At 33.9% G+C, this 23,073-nt stretch overlaps 1 protein-coding gene across 1 annotated transcript; it reads right to left on the bottom strand.

The window, feature by feature from the left end:
* Positions 1–2,630: 2,630 nt before the first annotated feature.
* TCP8 (TCP family transcription factor) lies at positions 2,631–4,705 on the bottom strand. Its single transcript, XM_016341785.3, has 2 exons — positions 3,016–4,705; positions 2,631–2,925 (listed from the first exon to the last, which is right to left on the bottom strand). The coding sequence occupies exon 1, from the start codon at positions 4,518–4,520 to the stop codon at positions 3,033–3,035; it is 1,488 nt and encodes a 495-aa protein (XP_016197271.1). The 5' UTR covers positions 4,521–4,705; the 3' UTR covers positions 2,631–2,925; positions 3,016–3,032.
* Positions 4,706–23,073: the final 18,368 nt, after the last annotated feature.

The following is a 23,073-nucleotide window of genomic DNA, read 5'->3' as shown; positions in this document are numbered from 1 at the left end:
ATTAATTTCTAGTCCCACTTATAAAATTAAATGTGAGAAATTACACTTTATTCTCTCCAATAAAAAAAAATAGAGAAGATCCATTTTCTTAAAAAAGATACTAAATACCATTGTTTGAGGATTTAAACAATACTAAACGAAATTAAACTCTATAATTAAATAGTAAAATAAAGTTAACTGAAGTTAAAGTTGGTGTTTAAATTGTTTTGCTTTGCAATACGTGTTGGCAAAAGAATTGAAGCTAGTTGAGAGAGTTTATCCTAATTGTGAGAAAAGGAGGCAAACAGTTAAAGAGAGACAGAGATCTGAAGCGGGAAGAAGAGAATCATTGTCCCCTAAAGTTCTATGCCCACGCGCGGCACCCTCGTGAACTCACACTCTCACCTGGCAGCCTTGTGATTGGAGCACGTGAAGCGCGTGGTGCTTTATTCACTCACTCATTCAGTGAAAGTGAAGTGGTCCCAAGCTTGCGGTTATTGCTACTTGTAGTTCATCTACATCATGCATCACTGTTCACCACTCATCCTCACCGTCCGTTTTATTTACCAGATCAACAACCCTGATCATCACGCTCTCTTCTAAACTATACAAATTAAATTTAAGGTAATTAGCTTTTCCACTTTTTAATTTGAATAAGGAAGCAAAAGTGGTGTTAGACTCGAATATGGGGAATACTGGTGCTTCACAGTCATGTGGTATTAGTGGAATAGAATTCCGACCATGCGAGTTCTCCATCAGTAAACAGACAGTTCGAATTGCGTTTTTCATAAAAAAATTGACAACAACAAACAATTCGGAGGTCCGTTTTCTAATTTCCAAAATTTATATTTGCTCAACCACAAGTCGGATCATGCGATTTCTTAAACAAAATTTTAAAATCAAACAACTCGCATGGTCTGATTTGTGTACTCTGAGTTTTTTTAATTTTTAACACAAATCGGAGGGATCTAAATTTTTTTCAACTTTTTAAACACCAAAAATTATCATGTTAAAATATATCACTAATTTTGCTTCTATATCAAAATTTTTTAGCTTAGCTTTTCATCGCGGGATTTGCGGTTTATTTGGTGCGACGAAAGCTAATTAATCTCCGATCCAAACAATGGCAAGGGATAAAAGGGGAACCCAGTGTGTGAATATGCTTTTCTTCTTCCCATTATTTTAATTAAGATGTAATTTTTCTTGTAAAGTGGGTGAAAGTTTAGTTTTGTCAGCTAATAATAAACCAGAAACTATAGGGTATCCTATGGTGGATTAATTATATGATATCCACATATTATTAGTATATGACCAAAATATCTTGTTTGATTGGTGTTAGAAATAAATATTTTACTGTGGACATGAACTGGCTTCCAAGTTCCAATTATAGTTGTGGTCCATGACTCTTCATACCTCTGCTAAAATGTTACTAAGCTAAAACAAATAAAACAAATGCAGGTATATAGCTCCAATTGTGAGATGACTATACCTCAAATTGAAGATCCAATTTAATTTGTACAGAATCCGTTTATAGTATAGATTTTTACAAGCAACAAAATAAATATCCCTGTTCACTACTTGTTTAGCTCAAATGAACTTGTTTCCAACTCTTAGGAGAAAATTGCGAAAAAGATAAACCTTATATAGAATTGTTATACCAGCGGCGTGCACTTTTAAATGTACATATCATTACACTTGAAATTCAAATCCAGCTAGTGGAAACTGCTTTGGCAGTATAAAACAATTGGGAATCCAAAGCATCAATAATGTTCCCTATATATATAAATATAGCAAATAAGGTTAAATGGTTAAAAAAAAAATAACAAGAATGATTGGGCAATGAAAAGGGAGAGTGATATGAAATTGACTGTTCAAGTCAAACACCAAAGTCATTATCCTTGCCGCCTTGGCTTATACACAACGTTACCGTCCTTTAGTTATGAACCCTACCTCATTTTGATTTTCTTCCTTTTCTTTTTGTCTTTTATTGCCCATCACAATTCAATACTTCCCTACCTATTTTCAAATTCCTTTTGACTTATCTTCCGATTAACATTATTATTATTTTGTTAATTATATACGTATGGAGAAAAGTGTAAAATATATATGGCCAATATAACATCAAACACATGAGATATTTCAACTCACAAGAATAATCCATTTATATACACTATAGTGTTGTCAATGTCAAAGAAGGCTATCATGCTAAATATACACATAATCAATGAATATGATAGGTATTATAAAGTAATAATTGACTATCGTTGCTCAATAATGTTTCATTTTAAAAAATTATTGGGATCGCGTACATACATATATACTTTCTTTCTGATAAATCATGTCTCATCTTAAATCGTTAGCTGTGAAACAATGTTTAATTTTATTAAGAAGAAAAAAGAAAGAATAGAGTATAATATAGAGAGAACTAGAATGGTGGAAATGAATGCCTTCTTGGATGAAATTCATATTGTATATAAAATTATAAATAATTTTGGTCTCTCTCTCACTCCTTACCTGGCAATGATCCCAATAATTTGGCTAGCTAGTTGGATATTATAATCAATCATCCACTCTTATACTAAAATAATTGTAGAGAAATAAATAGAGATAAATTAAAAGATGAAAGAAATAAAATAACTGAAGATAGAGTATTAGCTATTGAAAATTTTCCATTTAAATACTTTTTTTGAGTTTTAATTAATCCTATTTTTCATACATAAGTGAAAATAAATACAAGGCAATAGCAAAGAGAAATTTGTTCCTCCTATACATAAACACTCGTCCCTTTGGACCAAAATCAAAGTGTAAATGGCAATAGGAAAGTAGTATGAAATCAAATCAACATAAAGAGAAGAATTAACTAAAAAGTTCACAGTATCATCTGAGGAGGCAGTAGCAGCAGAATTTTCAAAGAACTCATCATCATGGATCATGAGTTTTGAGAATCTACAAAAAATTATAAAGGCATAATAAGTATAAAACTGTGTATTGCAATGAAATTGATGGGAATGAATTTATGCAGAGATTAGTAATTACTAAGAGTGACCGGGGAGTCATTGGGAGCTGTTAGGACCATCTTCCCCGCTGTCTGCAGCCTGAGGAGGAGGAGGAGGAGGCTGATGATGATGATGATGATGATGATGAGAAGAAGAAGAATTGATGTTCATATTCATGTTCATGTTCAAACCAGCTCTTGTGTAAGCATTCAAAGCAGCCAGCATTCCCAAGTTGGATTCTGACATCGTCAATCCAAGATGCTGAGACGGCGGCTGCTGCTGTTGCTGCGCCGCCGGCATTACCATCGAACCCAACTGAAGACCACCGCGTCCCTCTTGCTGGAATTCAACGCCGCCACTGGGGGAAAGGTTGAACCTCGGCATCAAGTGTAGTGGACCTTGCAACGTGTTGTTACCACCGCCACCGCCACCGCCACTACCTCCCTGATGAGCAAACGGCCACATCTGCGCCTCCGAGGCTGCAGCACCGGTGGCTACACCACCTGCACCTCCAGCAGTCACTGGAAGCATCCAGATTGTGCTGCCTGGTGCACCGGCGGTGGCGGGTGCCGGCGCTACCGCCCACATGGCAGTGGCAGGTACCAAATTGGATTGGCGAAGAAGTCCATGTCCAGAAGAACCACCACCACCACCCGCTCCTCCTCCTTCTGGTTGAGGTTGCTGTTGTTGCAGCTGCATTTGTAGGTTGGTTTTGAACGGCTTTGGCGAAGAACCATCGGCAGCAACTGCACCTGTACCACCACTTTCATTGTTCTGCGACTCCGACTGATGATTGCTCTCATCTTTGAACAGGTCTTCTCTGAAGCGTTTCCTCATATAGTTCTCGCTGGAGTCGGCGGCGCCGCCGGGAAGCGCTTCTGCGATTTGGTCAGCAGTCATAAGGTGCTGGTGCTGCGCGTGGTGAGGGTGAAACCCTAGCAACGCCGTGTGCGGGTGAAACGCTTCCTCGTAAGAAGGATGGTGGTGAGCGAGTGCCAACGCTGCAGCGTGGAAAGTGTGAGGTGCGGACTTGGACGGCGGAGCGGAGAGCGTGGAGCCGCTGCTTCTTAGAGAGACGTTGAGGGTGGAGAAATTAGCGGGGATGGTGCCGGTGCCGGTGGCGGCGATGATAGCAGGCTCAGCCTGCTGGAGAAGCCACTCGATGGTCTCTCCGTCTGACTTGTGTCCCAATTCTCTGGTCAACTGGAAAACCCTAGCGGCGCATGTGGCGGGCATTCGGATTCTGCGGCCTCGACCGTCGACCTTCGTATGCCTGTCCTTGGTGGACCTCTTGGGTGCAGTCTGGAGCTGGTTGTCGTCAGATCTGGTGGCGATGGCCAGGTTGGCGTCGATGGTGGTGGAAGAAGAAGTTGAATTGGAGGAAGAAGAAGACGACGAAGATGAAGAAGAGATGGACCCCCCCATGATGAAGGGCCTTCCGGTGGCGGTGGTGGCGCCATCAAAGGGGACCACAAGGCTGCTGTTATTGTTGTTGTTGCCGCTCTGCTGCTTCTTCTTCTTGTTTTGCAAATCTGATACTTCCATTTCATTTACCCCTCTCTCTCTCTTCTCTCTCTCTCTTTTGTTTTTTTCTCTTCTCTGATTATTCTATCTTCGTATTCATCACCCTCAACCCATCTTCAACCTTTGGACTAAGGAGGAAGGGCAGTAAGTAAAAAAAGGGAAAACAAGGCCACTCGTGGGGTCTCGTAAAAGTTTAATTCTTCTTCTTCACACACCACAACACAAAAGGCATCTAATACACCACCACACCTCATTTTTCCATCAAATGACAAAACTACCCTTCCATATATTTTATTCAACCAGCTAGTGGTTGCATATTCGACTGCATCACCTACTAAAGTTTGCTATGCATGTACAAAGCCCTCTTCCCTCGCTTTTCTATTTCAACCAAACAAATTGCTGTCTAAACAAAAGGAGACCGTCAATTTTTGCACCAACCACTCCCACTAACTAATTCAAACGCTCTTATTATCATCAGCATTCAGTGCCAGACGAGCTGGTTTAACGGGAGTGGATCCTTTCCACTAAAAAAAAAATTGAATACTGTCCAGTGTTTAATCTAATTTTTTATTATTTTTTTTATTTAATTTTGATCCTACTTAAAAAATTAAAAGTAAAAGATTATACTTTATTCTCTCAAGTATTTTTTTTTTCATTGAAGATTATCCATTTTTCCTGGTTTAAGTGCTATTTATATGTTTTTTTTTTTAAGCAAAGTTTTGGTTTATGTATCATAATTAAAAATAAATGGAAGAAAATTTCTGCTACTCAAGATACATATTCTCGATAAAGGAAGGCACAGGTAGTTTAATTCACTTAACCAATTCAATTTGATACGGTTTAACAAAAATATATAGCAATCAGAGAAGATCAACTATAACACGATTTTAGTCAACTTGGCATCGATTCGAATTTAATAAATTATCAAATCCGTCCTTTAAAAGATTAAATTTTAGTATTTTTTTTTAATTAAGAATGAGATTTGAACCTAAAATCTATAGATAAGAATAGATAGATTATCACATTTTATATCATAAATATTTTAATATTATTTTATAAATTTTAAAAAAAATTAAAACTAATAAAAAAATACATATTTTATTATTTTTAACACTTCTAATAAAGTATTACATTTTCAAATATTACGTGGTAATGTTTTTTTTTCCTACACTTATTCAGATTCATTTTAAAGCAACGTGAAAATCACGTGCTGCATGCATGTTAAGACCGCCATTGACTCATCCGAATGTTCGGACTTTGGATTCAGAGTATATATTAAAAATTCCAAGAAATCCATCCATACATCTCATTTAGATGTTCATAGATTTGAGGAACGTAAATATATATATTGATGTTAAGCATTCCTTTATATTTCAACACCTAGCTAATTCTCATCAATATAATATACATAAATATATTTATATATTTATAATTCAACTCTGCTAAAAAGAGAAGAAAACAAAAATGTGAACAAGGCCTTTTTGCTGACTAAAACTAAGGTGTGTGTATGTAAACAAATATTTATTTCTTCCTTAATTGATTTTTTTTTATTAATGTTAGGAAAGGTTGAATTTCATTTTTCAGTCTTTGCACGAGTTATATGGTGCAGAATATTGAAGATCTGCACCCTCTGCATTTCTTGGTTGCATTAGTGTACAATTTTGTCTGTCATCATCACTATATATTAATGTTGACCATACCTGGAAGAGTAGATATGTATCTATTATATTATTATATTCATCTATATTAAATATATTTATATAAAAAATTATAAGTAAATAATTTTTAATTAATTAATTTTAAATAATTATAATTAATAATCATTAATTTTATAATTTTTTAAAATAAAATTTAAATAATTATTATTTAATAATAATTAATTAATATAAAATATAATTTAAAAATATTTATTGACTTATTATTATTAGTTAGATCTCGTTAATTATTTAACAGGACTGATTTATCAACAATGCTAGGGAACAACTCTATATAAGCCAAGAATCAGCCAACTGGTAAACCAGAGACATTGGTGACTTTAACCGGATGTTGCTACTGATAGATACACAGATGTTTCTTTTTCTTGTAAATTGGATGGTTTTAGATATGATTTCTATGTTTTATGTGTTACGCATTAATAAAACATAATTAATTATATGGAACCAACTAATGAATGATCAAAGCATCTGTTCCGTGATTCTCTTCTAACACTATCGTATCTTCCCTCATGTTTTGAACGTGGTCAACAATAATTTAACAAATAAATTAAATTATAAATTAATAAAACTAATTATAATTAATTATGTTGTTCTATTCTTGGCTGATTATTAGTTGGTTCCATATACTTTTCCCTGATTTATATATTATTTTTATAAAAAAAAAGTCTGATCAGCCAACTCAGGAAACAAAAGAAAATTGAAACCAGCCAAGAGATCCAATCTGGACCCACTTGCTTTATTATATTGTTTCAGTTTGAACAGATAATCATCATTCATCAGATATAATTAAACATACTAATTAAGTACTAACCACACAAACCCAACCTTCATCTTTATCTCTAACCTGTTAACAATATTAAATTCCACAAATCAATCGCCATTATCATGTAGATCACGATTATAAAAACACATAAACTAATGAACCAATAATTACTGTTCCACTATGCTGATGAAGGGTCATAAAAGTAATTCAACCTGTAACTAATACACATATATTCACCAAAAACTAAAACAGAAAGTGACATTGGCATCTAAAGATTTGTTGTATATACATATCATATTTAAATTTTTAACTTTTTTTTAAGTTAAAAGTGAGATTCGAATCCAAAATTTTTAAATAAAGATAGAGATATTATGTCATTTAAGTTATATTTGGTTGGTTTAAATTTTTAATATTTATTTAAACAATTTAGTTACTTAATATAAATTTTGTTTAAATAGAATTTACATTCTATATTTCGTAATAATAAATCTCCTCATGACTTACTATTAGACTAATAAAATAAATAAGGTTTTGGAATTTCTTTATAATGAATTTATAAGTTTTTGAAGCTAGAAAATGTATTAGTTAAGCTTCTAAATAACTATAGCGACATGGCTCATTTTTTTTATATGAGAAGTATGTGTGTGTTATGCGTTGTTGTAGAGAATGTAGGTACTAGATATGGATATAGGACAGTTTTTTTTTTTTAAAACAAGAGATAAAAAATTCGGATCATTCGATTTTTTTATAAAAAAAATTAAGCTTATTAATCGGACTGTTCGATTAATGTAGAAGAGAAAATTTAAATTTTGGCAAAGGTAATCGGACCCTTCGATTTGTGTTTAAAACGTTAACAAAATTGGACGATTTGTGTTTCCAAAAATTGGACGGTTCGATTTTTATTCCTGACACCACAATTAGGTAAAGCACCTATACACTCCATAACTATATTTTACACCATTTTCCCAAACACATCTAAATTAAAAAATGTATATTCATAGCTCACGTTTTATATTGATATGATGGACATGTTTCATCTTTCTGTCAAACTTTATAAATTTAATAATATAACTTTTTAAAAATGTAAAAATTTCATTTAAAAGAAAAAAGACTTTTCATATTTCTCTTACTATTATTATATTTGGTAGATTATACTGGTCAGTATGAATTTTACTGTAGTGCCTGCCAAGTAATAAGGACAGGCACAGTAAAAATTACTATGCATGTCTCATCCCCTCTTTGTTTGGTTCTTCCTCATAATAAATAAGGGAAGGATTCTTGAAAGAGACTTTCCCATTTTCATTTTCCTTTTTTATTTTGGAAAAAAACAAAAAATCCTGTCTCTTAATCTGTTTCTAGTTGCTACAATAGAAAACAAGTTCCAACTAATTAAAAAATGATGTATTATTGTTTCCCCTAGTAATAAAAAGTTTTGATTGTATTAATTATTTATATATTACATCACATTCCAAAATGATGGTGTCACAGGATTGTCAGAAAAAAATAAAAAAAAAAAATAAAAGAAAAATGAGTCCCACTTAGAATGGTATTTGAAAAGGGTCATTAAAATAGAAGCAGTGTGGTATCTGTGTGTTATTTAAGAAAAGTGTGACCCGCAGCTAAAATATACTACTCCTACTACTCTATCTCTATGCCTATGCTAGTAGGTTTAATGTGTGTATGGCTTATCCAATAGTATTTCAGTGCCAATCTTTATTTATTTCTGTTCCCACTTGCTTTCTTTGGAGTCTCATCTTTACCCTAATTAACCCTTATTTTGCCAAACATAGATGCCTAGCTCTTCCTCTCCACATGGATTCTTGTAAAGAATATAAAAGAAAATGCAAAACCAAATGTATACACATGGGATATAACTAAAATATGAATTGTGTTAGATATTACTATGAAAAATATGATAAGACTATTAAAATTTATTATTTTTTATTATTATTTAATTATTGATGTTTAAAGTATAAAATAAAATATATTATTAAAATATTAGACTAAATAAATTAAATTAAAAAAATTAAATTAATAATTTAAGTAATGGCAAAAAATAATAAATTCTAATAGCCTCTAACATGGTTCTATAACTGAAATTAATGACTAAAATTTGTTACTAGAATTGAATACACATTAAAAATAGAAAAATTCTACAACCAAGTAAAATAGCTAACTGCCAATGAGTTATAGCTCAAATGGCATAGTCTCCCCATACTCAATTAAGAGGTTGCGGGTTCGAGTCTCCTATCTTTGCTAAAAAAAAAAAAAAAGTAAAATAGCTAACTAAGTTGTTATAAAGGTTTTAAATTCACGCGTGCTTTTTCTTCATCCATGTTGCTACAATTTCTTCTTCTTTTCCTCATTTTTTCTCATCATCTTTCTTTTTCGTTACCACCACCACCACCACCACCACCACCACCTCCTCCTCCTCCTCCTCCTCCTCCTCCTTCATAATCATCGTCATTATCATCATCATCATCGTTATCATTATTGTTATTGTCATCATTATCGTCTTCTCCTCCTTTTCTTCATCTTTCTCTTTTATTATTGCCGTCATCACCACCACCATGCCACTACCTCCATCTCCTTCTTTTCTCATTTGAATTTCTTTGATCCCCTCCTTCCTTTTCCTCTTCCACCTCCTACTCCATCATCATTATTATCATCATCGTCGTCTTCTTTTTATATGAATTCAAAATGCATCGAAATTCTTTAATGATGGCGACACACAAACAAACTCAGTTTAAAATAAGTTCAGACTAAAAGTGCACTTTATTTAAATACAAAATGCACCGAAATTACTGACAATACACGAACAAACTCGGTTCAAAACAAGCACAGACCAAGTGCACCTTATTTAAATCCAGAATGCACCGAAATTACTTAATGATGACGCCACACAAACAAACTCAATTCAAACTAAAAATGCACCTTATTTAAATCTAGAATGCACCAAAATTACTTAATGATAACTCAAAATTAAACTACTACTCCTCCTTCTTATTCTTCGTTATCATTATCATCTTCTTCTTTTCTTATTCATCTTTTTCTTCTCATTTTACCTTCTCATGATTTTTTTTGTTTTACTCTCTTAATAAGAATAAAAATAAGAAAAAAAATCAAATAAAGAAAAAGAAGAAATACATAATACTACAAAATCACTAGGAAGAGGAGGAACATATATTCATTTAACTAAATAAGATTGCAATACATTACAAACATGTTTATTCAAATCTAATATGAGAAGCAATGCTCCTAAAAGAAAAAATAAGAGCAACAAAAGAAAGAAAGAAAGAAGACATTTTTGTGCTTTTGTAGTAAAATTTTGGTGTAAAAATCAATAAATTTATATGTTATTGTTAAGAAATCTCGGTGTTGTTTGTTCTGATAAATTTTGCATAATTCAAAATTCTTTCTCTTCTTCCTCCCTCATCTTCTACTGCTTCTTCTTTTCCATCTTTTTCTTCTTCATCTTCTTTTTATTTTATTTCCGTATAATTCTTTTTGTTTCACTCTCTTAAGATGAATAAAAAAAATAATGCTGCAAAATTACCAGGAAAGAAAGAAGAAAAAATCACAGCAATAAAAGAACGATGATGGGGAGAAAACACGCGAAAAAGAAAGAAAGCGAAGAAGAAGAAGGAGAAATTCAAAGAAGAAGCTAAGGAAGAACGCGAAGAAGAAGAAGGAATGCGAAGAAGGAGAAGAAGGATATGAACGTTCACGCTCACGTTCACGTTCACGTTCACATTAGTGGTGGAGAGTTGGAGCATGCAATCACGCTCTCACTAATGAAACTGATTTTTGTTGGACTTGGACTAACTTGATTAGACTTGGTTGTCAAAAAGACTTGAATGTAGTATATAGCAAGACTGCATTAAAAATAGGGTTTAGCTAACACATGATAAACTTACCACTAGTGAAAAGTTTTAAATAATTTTATTTAATGGATGCAAAACAAAATGTATTAAAAACTTAAATTTTTTATAGGACAATTTACATAAATAAATCAATTGAGTTTCAAATTTACGCAATTGTAACCTTTTGAAATATATTACATCATTGTCTTGAATTAACTCTATGTAAACCACTACAAACAACCACGGTTTAACATTTACACGTAATCCGCTACAGGGTATCGCGGATTATGTTCAAGAATGCATGTGCATAATTTGTTGGAGTGTCTGATGGATTATGAAGAAAATGGAAGTGCATAAACCGCTAGAGGGTCTCGCTGTTTATGAAGGATTTAGGGGGCTAGTGCTATCCGCGAGAGGGTGCCGCAGTTTACGTGTTGTATGGCTATAAAACTGTAATAGATAGTAGCGAATTCTTCATTTTATAGAGAGAGAAAGTATTTGGTTTGAGAGAGAAAATTTTGGATTGAGAGAGGGAGGAGGCTCGGAGATAATTTGGGAAATTTGAAGATCCCATATTCAAGTAGGACCATGGCAAAAGAAAATCACTTGTACCGGCTGAACGGCGTTGTTCACATTGTCAGAAGCATAAATGAAGAGGTTAGTTTCTTCTTTTTTTTAACTATAGGAGTTGTCGTTGTATTAAGAGATTAGTTGTAGCTTTTAAATATATAAGTAGCATTAAATATTTTTCTTACGTAACACTTTTGCAATTTTTGTATATTTAAAAGATTGAATAGATAACACGCATTCATGTATTTGAAATTTGATTAGATTTTTTTTATAAATAATTTATGGTTTAGGCTTTAATGTTTTAGAATTTTTATGTTTTTTATTCTCACATAGGATCTATGTAATGTTTGTATATTTAAAAGATTAGATAGATAATATGTATATAGTTTATGTAGTTTCTTCACCTGATTATAACATTTTTAGAAATAATTTATGGTTTAGGTTTGTATGTTTTAGAATTTAATTAGGATGTCACTATTTTTTTATATGATGCAGTTAAATAGGTGTATTTACAGCGTTTAGAGGCAACAGAATATGTCTCTACATGAGCAGATCATATCTTATTTAGAAAGGGCTAGTTTGTATCACTTGGCTAGGCTATACACTCATTGGTTCTGGTTGGATGAGACTATGGTGAGCGCATTCATTGAGAGGTGGCATCTTGAGATGCACACCTTCCGCATGCCTTTCGGAGAGTGCACCATCACGCTACAGAATGTGACTTATTAGCTGAGGTTGCCTCACTGACCTCGAACAGTTTATGGAAGTCTGTGCCAATCTCTATAAATTTGTGCTATTGCCTTTTGCTTTTCCAGCCAAACTTTTCTATAAGTAGGTTTGAATCCATATGTTGCTTTTGTAGCTTGCTGCAACACCTTTATCGTAATCATATCCTTGGCTCTAACTAATGGAAAGATCATCGCACAAATGACATAATAATCAAGCTGTCGGTGATCCCTTGAATTCAATATAGCCAGACAAGTATGAGGTCCGTTGTACCTTCTAACTTCCCATGTACTCTTTCGTTGCCGAAGTGTGATGCGAATCAACCAAGTGTAACTTTTTCCGAACTCCTTGCATTTCCTATGGTACTTAATATGATCTGACTCTAATACCCTGTACTCAACTCCACAATGAATGCTATAATCCTTTACACTCAACACAACTTTCTCTTTACTCTGAAAAGATTGGCCAATTTAAAATTTTGTAGGAGCGGTTCTATCATGCAATCCTTGACCCTCAAAGGTAGCATCTATATCTGGTTGTTGCCAATAGCTTCCAAGTTCAAGGTTGAGAAGTGTGGAGGATGTTGCTGTTGCCAAAACTTGATGGGCCATGCTGTAAAGGTGGATTGCTCCTAGTATCCTCATCACTGTCTCCAAGTATGTCAATAGGCTCTTCGTCCGAATTATTCTCTCGCATTGCATTTTCAACTCGATCTGGTTCACCCTTAGCTACTGATTCAAGAATAAGACAAGGAGCACTAGCCATCCCAGCTGCAAAAGATGGAGATTCAACCAACGGACAAGCAGTTGCAACCACAGGTATCAAAGTAGAAGCACTTCCCAATGCAGTCGATTGAGGATTCAGAGCTAATACCCCAGAAGTGTCGGCACCATCTTCCAACTTTGCATACAACTCGTGTATTCTAATTTCCGGAAAACTTCTCCAACAATGAAACAAAACCTGCAGATATTTGCCGGACCCTATCACAAACGTATCATACGTTACACGAGTTGACACAACTGCAATAGAGATCTTGTGAAATAACTTCTTCACCTACTTAGTCCCACACACCCCAAGCTTTTGCAATATATTGATTTTTAGATCTGACAAGGTATTTGATGATCGGATAAAGACACTCAGAGCTTCTCTATTGGTCAACTTAACACCGTGTCTTTTACTTTTTTGAATTTTTCTAGAGCAATACACTGAAGCTAGAAAACTCTCTTCACTATCCTTTGTGAATTTGACACTCTACTTTATAATTTTCTTCCACTTATATATATAAAGACTCCATGTATTCATAATCCGCTACATGTTGGAGCGAATTATGCTAGTCATATTCCTTCATAAACCATGAGACCCTCTAGCGGTTTATGCATTTCTGTTTTTCTTCATAATTCGTGAGACCCTCCAACGAATAATGCATGTACATTTTTTAACGTAATCCGTGATACCTTATAGCAGATTGCGTATAAATGGTAAATTTCAATTGCTTGTAGCGGTTTACATAGAATTAATTTAAGACAATGCTGTAACCTGTTTTAAAAAGTTACAACTGCATAAATTTAAAACAGGATTGATTTATTTATGTAAATTGTCCTTTTTTATATTTTTTAATGAAAACTCTCTTATTTTATATTTTAATATGTGCCTTTAGAGTACATAATAGATAAATCTTTAAAAATAAATTAAAAAATATATATATATATATTTATACATAAATACGTAATAATTAATTTTAATGTATAATTAATATTTTTTTAAGAATATATGAGATAATAAACACATGCACATAATAAAAAATATATATATATACATATTTTTTTTACGTAGCATTTTATCAATAACTGATCAAAAAATTATTATTTACTGTATTATTGCCTTTATAGTATAACAAATTTAACATCTAAATATTTTATCCTAAATTGTGTTTAACAATGTGTAAAGAATAGAAAAAATAATACTTAATAAATATTATAAACCAATCAAATATCACTTCAGCATTTGTCTTGACTCGATGAAAGAATGCGAGAGAGGGGTAGAGAGAGCGTGAGGTGGGGAAACACAAGGGGTCGGGCAAACACATAGGATAAACATGGTAAAGATCCTCGGGTTTGGAACAAAGAAGAATATCAACGTTAGAGCTTGATTCTTTCTCAATTTTCGTCGACAATTTTCTGAAGGATATATCAAAAAAAGAAATTTTCAATACGTTCAAATAGACAGGTAGAATCATTGACATATATCTGTCGCGTAAGAATAAAAATGGCCAAATATATCTGTTTGCGTTTATACGATACACTACAAAGGGAGGAGCCTTGAAGGCTGTGACAGAGATTAATGGCATGGTGTTGAGAAGGAAAAGATTGTTTGTCGGTGTAGCCAAATATAGAAGAGGAGCTGGGATGCAAAATACGAAAGGTAAAGCAGTCGAGGTGGTAGCCAGACATAATGCCGGAGGAAGCCAGCCAGAGACAAAGAGCGGGGGAGTAGCTGAAGAGAAAGTAGCCAGACAACAGCCATATGCACCAGTCAAAGATCAACAGCGTAATAGATGGAACAAGAGGTTAGAAGTACATATAGCTAGTGAGAATGTCGTCTGGCTACAAAGAAACATTGTTGGGGGTACAAAATCGGCAATTGATTTTCGGTCACTGAAGCAAAAGATCTATAGGGACTATCCAGGTGTAACACAAGTAAGGGAGTTGGGGCCATATAAAGCAATAATTACGTTCGACACGGTGGCAAGTGTTGAAGAAGCTTACACCTTCAAAATGAACGACTTATTAAAATTGTTTCATATGGTCTGGAGATGGGATGAGGCTGAGAAAAGTGAGTCAAGAAGAGTGTGGTTGGAGTGTTATGGAGTTCCTTTACATGCATGGTCAAAGAATACCTTCTGCAGAATAGGGGAGCTTTGGGGTGAAGTGGTGGAATGCGACAAACTAACGGAAGCAGGTAACTCATTCAATGTGGGTAAAGTCCTAATTGATACATGTATATTCGATATGATCAATGAATGGATCCATGTTACAATATGGGCAAGTGGATTTGACGTCATGGTAAGAGAAGTAGGCGGAGAGGTGTATAGGGAGGAATGTTTTCGACACAGCACGGCGGAGACAGGAGATTGGCACATGATAAACATAGAACACACACAGAAAATAGGTTCTGGCGGCATATCAAACCCTGAAGTTGAACCGGGGGTTGTAGTTTGGGATCCGGCAGTGGTGCTAATGACGGTGAACCATAGGAACAAAGAACAAGATGAGGACAGGATGGTAATTTCAAGCCTAGATTTGAATGAATGGAACTTCAGAATTTCAAATTCGCTGAATGAAAAAGGCAGTTACGCGAAATTAATGGACAGAGAAGATTCTCAGGGATCCTATGAAATAAATAAAATTGCTGATTCGGAGGAAACGACCTCTTATATTTATGGAAAAGGATTTGGTTGCAATATTCATATTGGGACAAGGTATGGAATTGGGCTGGAACTGGTAAGGCCCAACAAGCTGAAGATGCAGTGCACATGTTTGGACGCAAACTGGGCTTGCTGTACTAGGCCTCCTGCCGGACTCCCTAAGCGGTTTGGTTCTGACCCGGTCTCTTCAACGACCCGGCAGGAACTGGAGATCCTGAACCAGGGTCTGTTGAACGCGTCGCCTCCAAGGGGGCAAGGAGCTGATGGGGCGAGACACGATGGGGAGCAACCTGCGCGCCTCGAATTGCCGGAGAGGGGGACGCCCGCCGAGACAAACTGGCAAGGAGGGAAGCACGTGACCACGCCTGCGGAGTTCGATTGCTGGAACGATGCAGGGAGTGGTTCGCGAAGCAGCGTCGATCATGGGTATGGACGCGGAGAGGGTGGACCGGAGGCTGTGGCTGGTGGGCTCGCCGAGGATTGGACCGCCGTAGTGGCTGGCGGGGTTGAAGATCTGTTGGATTCCGAAGCTGAAGACCACATGAATAAGAAGGAACGAGGAGATTTGGTGAAGGATTCAACTTTCGGCACTCAACAGGAACATGTAAACAGGTCCCATTTTGCTGCAGATGATTCGAAGAGGCCGCGAACTGCAGAAGTTTCGGGCCGGGCTACTGTTGACTGTATGACCAGGAACTGCAATGCGCGAGTGGAGGGCAGAATGCAACTTCGAGACAAGGTGGGGTTGGAGGAGGGGGAGATCTCACCGATTGGATTGGCTCAGAGTGGCAAAGGACAGGAGACAGAAAGGGAGAAGGGCGCAGAATATAGGTCAGAGAAGGGGGATCAAGTGGATGATGGCAAGGAAATAGACCACGAGGAACAGAGGCCGAGTTGGGAAAAGGAGATGGCCAAGAACAAAGAGGTTTGGAAACTAGCTGTAGAGTCAGGAGCTCAGTACAGTGATGAGGAGAATATCATGGCTATATTGCAAGAGCAGAATGAAGCTATCGCTATGAAACGTCGGCAAGCTAAGCTAAAAGAAAAAGCTCGAAGAAGTCGGCCAAAACACCGTAAACAGGTGTGTAATAATTTGGTTACATGATTTTTAGTGCTTGAAATATACGGGGGTTGGGAGGTGCTGCAAAAGTTAGTATGCTGAAGTCTTTCAAAAATAAGTTTATGTTGCATATGCTGGGTCTGATAGAAACAAAAAAGGAATTAATAACTAAATTTGATGTTGTGCGAATCTGGGGAAGTGACAGAACATGTTGGGAGTTTGTAAGTTCTATTGGGATGTCTGGGGGTTGCTGCTCATGTAGGATGAAGGGGCCTTTAAACTGTATAATTGCTATAAAGGGGATAGATGGATGTGCATTAAAGGAGTTGTGGTAAAAGAGAACTTTCACTGTGCTATTTGCTTAGTGTATGGACCGCATGATAGAGCTGAGAAGACCGCCGTGTGGGAAGAATTGAGCTATATTGCAGGATTATGTCAGATTTTGCAGGAAGAGACTTTAGATGAGGAGCTGCTGAGATTCAGGTTCACCAAGGAGGTTTGGAAAGGCCTAGTTCCGCCTCGTGTGGAGCTGTTTGCATGGTTTGCTTTGGTAGGCCGGGTCAACACAAAGGACAGACTAAGTAGACTGGGAATCCTACAACAGAATGATGTGATGTGCGTGCTGTGCAAGAAAGATGTTGAAAATATACAACATTTATTTATTACATGTGAGTACTCTTGGCAGGTGTGGTGTGCGTGGATCTCGGCGTTTGGTCAGGCATGGATTGTCCCTGGTACGTTGAAATAGCACTTTGAAAGTTGGAGATCCATGCCAATGAGAAAAGAAAGGCGCAAGAATTGGCTAGTTGGGTTCTTCTCAGTTATTTGGATTATCTGGTTACGCAGGAACGATGCCATATTTCAGAGTAAGAAAACAGAGATTAGCGATTGTGTGAAGTAATCATTCTCATGTGCTAAAGAATGGTGTTGCAAATAACTCATGTTGTTGATGGCTATGTCGAAGATGACATAGAAGTTGTTATGTTTTTATCGCTCTTGTAATTGCCTACTATGCTCCACTTTAATGTTGAGCTCTTACTTTCAAAAAACAAAAAAATATTATAAACCAAAAGAAGTAAATAAATAAGGAGAAAACACAGCAAAACACAGGGCCATGCTGAAAAGGAACAGAAATAAAAATGGTAAAGCTGCGAAATTTGCTTGACTTTAATTTTCCAGTAATTACAATATGAGTCGCCAGTATGTAACTGTATAGAGGTCAAGGTAAGTATTGTGCTACTTATGCATCATGTTTGTTATATATATATATATATATATATATATGTTTTACGAAAAATTTTGAATACTCTTGAAACATTGGTTAGTATTTTAGTAATTTTATCGTTAATTTTATTAATATATATTATATATTTATTTATTTTATAATTAAGATCAATAATTAAAATTATTAATTAGAATATTAGTGCTCCAGAAATATTTAAAATTCTTCCTTTGTGCTACCTTTGTACCATGATGATTATTGTTAGAAACAAGAGATTAAACTGGGGAAAGAATTTGTATATTATTGAGTGTATTTAAGTTATCTATTTAAATTGTTTAGAATGATATAATTAAAAGAGTATTTATAAATATTAAGAGAATTATAATAATAAAAACGTAATCTCCTCTAATAAATATTTAAATATATTAAATAATTCTAATCGATCCTAATTGATCATAATTATATTCCAACAATTAACTATGACTGTTGTATTTTGTATTTATCTTTTCTATTGGGTTGGTGTTTTATTGCAGATGTAATTAGAGAGGTACTTATATCTCACTATCCACGTTGAAAGGGGATTTTCGTGAGGCCTTTTCAAGATATATATAGACCACTAGATGCATTATTGGACCCACCCATATTTCAAATGATAATTTTCTTGTCTTTTTGTACTGATTAATCCAACCAAGACTACGTCAATTAGTTAACCTTTTAAAATTGAGACACAATAGAACTTCCCATATAATTCACGATATAACAGCATAATTAACAAGAAAGAAGATATAATACATACATACATACATACATACAGTATAGCAATTAATTGAAGTCAAAGATAACTGATTCAGGTGGCAATCAATTGAAGATATATACAATAATCTAAATTGATGATTAACTCATTTTATTTAAAAAAAAGTGAAGATTATGATATGTATTGTAAATTTGTAGTGGTATACAGTCTTGACTAGCAAGGTGGTGAATGACACTCCAGCGCACCCATCTTATATATTTTATGCAAAACCGTATATATTATATGAAAAAAGAGCCACCAGCCACATACATATATAAGTCGCTATATATTTGTTTGTGTATAAGATAATTGTATTTTATGTGATGATGAGAATGTTAGAATTGATGATGATGAGACGCAAGATGAGGATGCGAATCATGCACGAGTTATGCCAATTATGGAGTTGAAGTAGTCACCATTGCAAAATAAAGGTGGGTCCTCATGCGTGCAACGGATAAGTCTCTTAATTTTTGCCATCAGTTATTCACATCATATCATAAGCTTAGGTTATATCGTGCAAGCTAAGGGATGGGATGGACATGAACATTTCTCATTCTACGTACACCATCCATGATCCATCACTATTTAACTTGGGTTTAATTTCCATGCCGTGGTTTTCATTCAATCTTGTTATTTACATTATTAATTCATATGATTACAGACTACTGTCGATCATATGGTGTATGTTTTTTTTTTTTTTGTTCCTTATATATCTCCTAGTCTAGCAAATCAAGGATTAATTTGTTGGTGGCCAATAAATTGTTACATGCACAACATGATTTAAACATAAGACTTAGTTAAGCGGATTAGTGATACTAACTTAATTGGGTTGTGTATGTTTTACTTTGAATTCAGAATGGCTGACGATTCTCCTTCTTAGGCCCGGTAGGTTTTTTTATAAACCTGATTGGGGTAAGAAATGTTTTTTTTTTCTTGTCAAAGTAAGCAATCTAAATAGACCCAAAGTTTCAAATGAAGCCCTTTATTTTAAATAGGCCCAATCTCAAACAAAGCAACAAAACAAGCAGCAAGGTTTATAGGAATATAGGATAATAGGAACGCATAGCAATGATGTGTCTTGTAAGTTGTAACTTGTAACTGTGTTTTATGGCCAGGGTAAATAATTTACAGAAATTATTTTTAATATGGAAATGGAGATGGTGTTTTGGTTGAATATTGATATTTGAAGTATATTACAGTATTGTGCAATTCATTCAACATGCCCCCACGTGTTGCACCACGCCCCCCAACGTGCTAGCCAATACGCTGCCACGTGTCCAACACGCCCCCCACATGTTGGCCAGGATGCTGCCACGTGTCCAACACGCCCCCCACGTGTTACACCACGCCCCCCACGTATTGACTTTTCATCTACAAAATCCACCCATATGTAATTATACCAAATAATCCCATTTCCCAAAAAAACACCAATATTTATTCCATATAAAAAAAATCAGCCAATAATTTAATTAATTTTTTTTAATTTAAAATATAAAAACTTATAAAAGTAGGTTATAAAAAAATTATTATAGAAGTACTTGTTTTAAAGTTGTGTAATAAATAGAAATGATAAAATAGTTTGAGTAGGAGAAAAATCAAATTTTTTACATTTTTTAAAAATTCTTAAATAACTTTTTATAAAGTTAAAAGTATATCTAAAAAACTATACCAAACACTATCAATATAATTTTTCATAAGTTAAAAATCTAAAAAAAAAAAAATTAAAATTTTACAAACGAGCCCTTGTGTAGTATAAGAAAAAAAAACAAAAGGTTAAGAATATGAAGCATAGATCAAAACTTAGGGTGGGATAGAGTAACACATTTTTCTCTTAACAACCGAACTAAGATTTGGACTTTGCTTTGGATGATATTAAAAGTTCTAGAATTACTGAACAATTATTTCATCTATCAAGATATCCATAAATAATGGGAAAAAATGTAGTGTCTACCTAAACTTTGTTTTAGTTGTACAATACATATTTGTTCATTATTATTTAGTTTTTGTATTTTTTATAATATATAATATAAATTTGAGAAAATATTCAGTTTAGTCCTTAAAATTACATTCGAACCTCAATTTAGTCCTTAAAATTTTAATTGTCTCAATTTAGTCCTTAAACTTTTCAAATTTTAATCATGTTAGTCCCTGCGGTAGTTTTCGTCACAAAATCAATTGAAACGTTTAGGAACTAAATTAAGACAATTAAAATTTTAAGAACAAAATTGAGACTCAAGTATAATTTTAGAGACTAAACTGAGTATTTTTTCTATAAAGTTTTATAATTTTCCGTTTTTTAATATTAAAAATAAAAATATAAGCAAAATAATGCATTTTTTTTTATCAATGTAGCATTTGAGAAATGGAAAAAGCAGCAGATGGAGGGATTGAAGCAATTGAGTAAGGTAATGATTCAGAGGTACGTTTGTGGTTCGTGCTGACAGAGAGGACCATGGACATGCCATTAATGTTTTCAGCCAAAATGCAAATACTCCAAAGAAGAAAAAACATCAAAAGAGATACAGATAAAGCTTTTAAAGACACATGGATCCTATGGAAACTTTTCTTAACGACCAAATCTTCTTGCCCATTTATATACATAATTCAGATGCTCTTTTATTAGTAATTAGCTAATAAAATAATAAATAAAGAAATTGACTGATGATTCTATTATTTTGAATATATTATGTGACAACACACCTTTGTCTCTTGTATTATGCTATGTGTACGTTAAAATCAGTCACCAAAATTAATCATTAATATAAAATACATATTAAAATATAAATATATGTTGAAAATAAATTAAATTACAAATATATTTATACACAAATACATTGGTGACTGATTTTAGTGGCTATTTTTGGTGTACAAATAATATTTTTGTTGTATCTTATATAATCACCTTGTAAATTGCTTAACTATATCACCGTATTTGTATTTTTTTTTTTTCGGTTTTTCACGGTATCCCCCAATCTGTCAGGCCAAGGACTAATCTGTCGTGATACCGAGTTCTATTTAAGAGTTTGTCGCTGGCTAATAAATTGCTGTATGTACAAGACGGAATTTGAATTCTGACATTTACTTAAGTAGACTAGTGAGCCGATCGTATTTGTATGTTGACACACCATCAATGTTACAAACGAAATGAAATGATTTTGCAAGCAATTTTATGATGTATCGGGGAGTTCATCATATAGTTAATGATTAACGTAAATCACAGTATGATAGTGATTAATTAATAAAATTTAGTAGAATGGGTGGAACGGGAAGAGGAAAAACTTTGGAAAAGTTAAAGTGAAGTATAAAAAAGAAGCAATAAATTAAAAGGGACCCAATAAGCAGGTGATGGGGGCATCGCACATTTTCCTTTGAGGTAGAGGTCACCTTTTCTTCTCATCACAAACTCTTTTGCTTTTTCCCTTTTTTCCTTTATTAGCTTTTCCCACTCTCAATAATTCCAATTTTAATTCTTCTTAGCTCTCCAAAGCACCTTTATTCCCTGGGTACTACAAAAAAGCAATGCTTCGTAGCACTTCATACTTGATACCTCTCCCTGTTATTGAAACCTTCAATGCCTCAACCTACTAAAAAGGGAGCTTATCGCATATATAATCGAGTTAGAGACTGAGTCACATGTATTTTTCATTTCGTTTTTAACTATGCTACCAATACATCTCCGTGTAAATATAATATTGTAAACGGTTAGATAATTTAATACAATCGATTAGAGGAAAAGTACGAGGAGCTAATAAAATATTTATACAATATGTAAGAGGTTTAGAGAGTATTAAAGATATAATCATTAGTGTTATATTTTGTCATCAATTGAAGTTTTTGGGATGAGTGGTATCATGACATGATATTAGAGTGCTAGATGTAGGTTAAGTTTTTGGAAAAATGTTGATGGTTATTTTAGATAGTATGGGAATATTCATTTTGTAACTCAATAGCCCATTGTATACATTTTCTTCGCATAAAAATATTTTTAAAGAAATAGTCACTTTTAATTAATAATATTCTAGAGTTTGAATACAAAGCTGTACGCATGAAAAAGATTGGACTACTTTTTAGTTAAATTATAAATTATTTGTTATCATAATTTATTTTATTTTTGTTAATTTTGTTATATTTAATAAATAAAAAAAATAAATACTAAAGAATCATAAAATTTATTATTTTTAACTATCAGCTAAAAATTAATATTTAAAGTATGAAATAAAATAAGTTATCAATTTTAAATAAAAAAGTAAAAGAATGAATTAATAGAGTTAGTAGGTAGCGCTAATATATATAGTAAAAATTCAGGTGAAATCGACTTTAGGTGAAGTCGTTAATTAAAAATTTAGTCAAATTAATCAAATCATTTAATGACTCTTATGTATTAACTTTACGTGAAGTCGAGTAACACTTGACTTTCCACCTATATATAAGTGGTATC

This window comes from Arachis ipaensis, chromosome B4 (assembly GCF_059453495.1).
Source record: "Arachis ipaensis isolate K30076 ecotype BB chromosome B4, ASM5945349v1, whole genome shotgun sequence".
NCBI classification, from domain to species: domain Eukaryota; kingdom Viridiplantae; phylum Streptophyta; class Magnoliopsida; order Fabales; family Fabaceae; genus Arachis; species Arachis ipaensis.
The sequence above is the reverse complement of the archived record's forward strand: the minus strand, read 5'-3'. Positions and strand labels throughout refer to the sequence as shown.

Coding starts and splice junctions, on each gene's coding strand:
- TCP8 (XM_016341785.3), bottom strand. CDS start 4,520: ATGGAAGTATCAGATTTGCAAAACAAGAAGAAGAAGCAGCAGAGCGGC.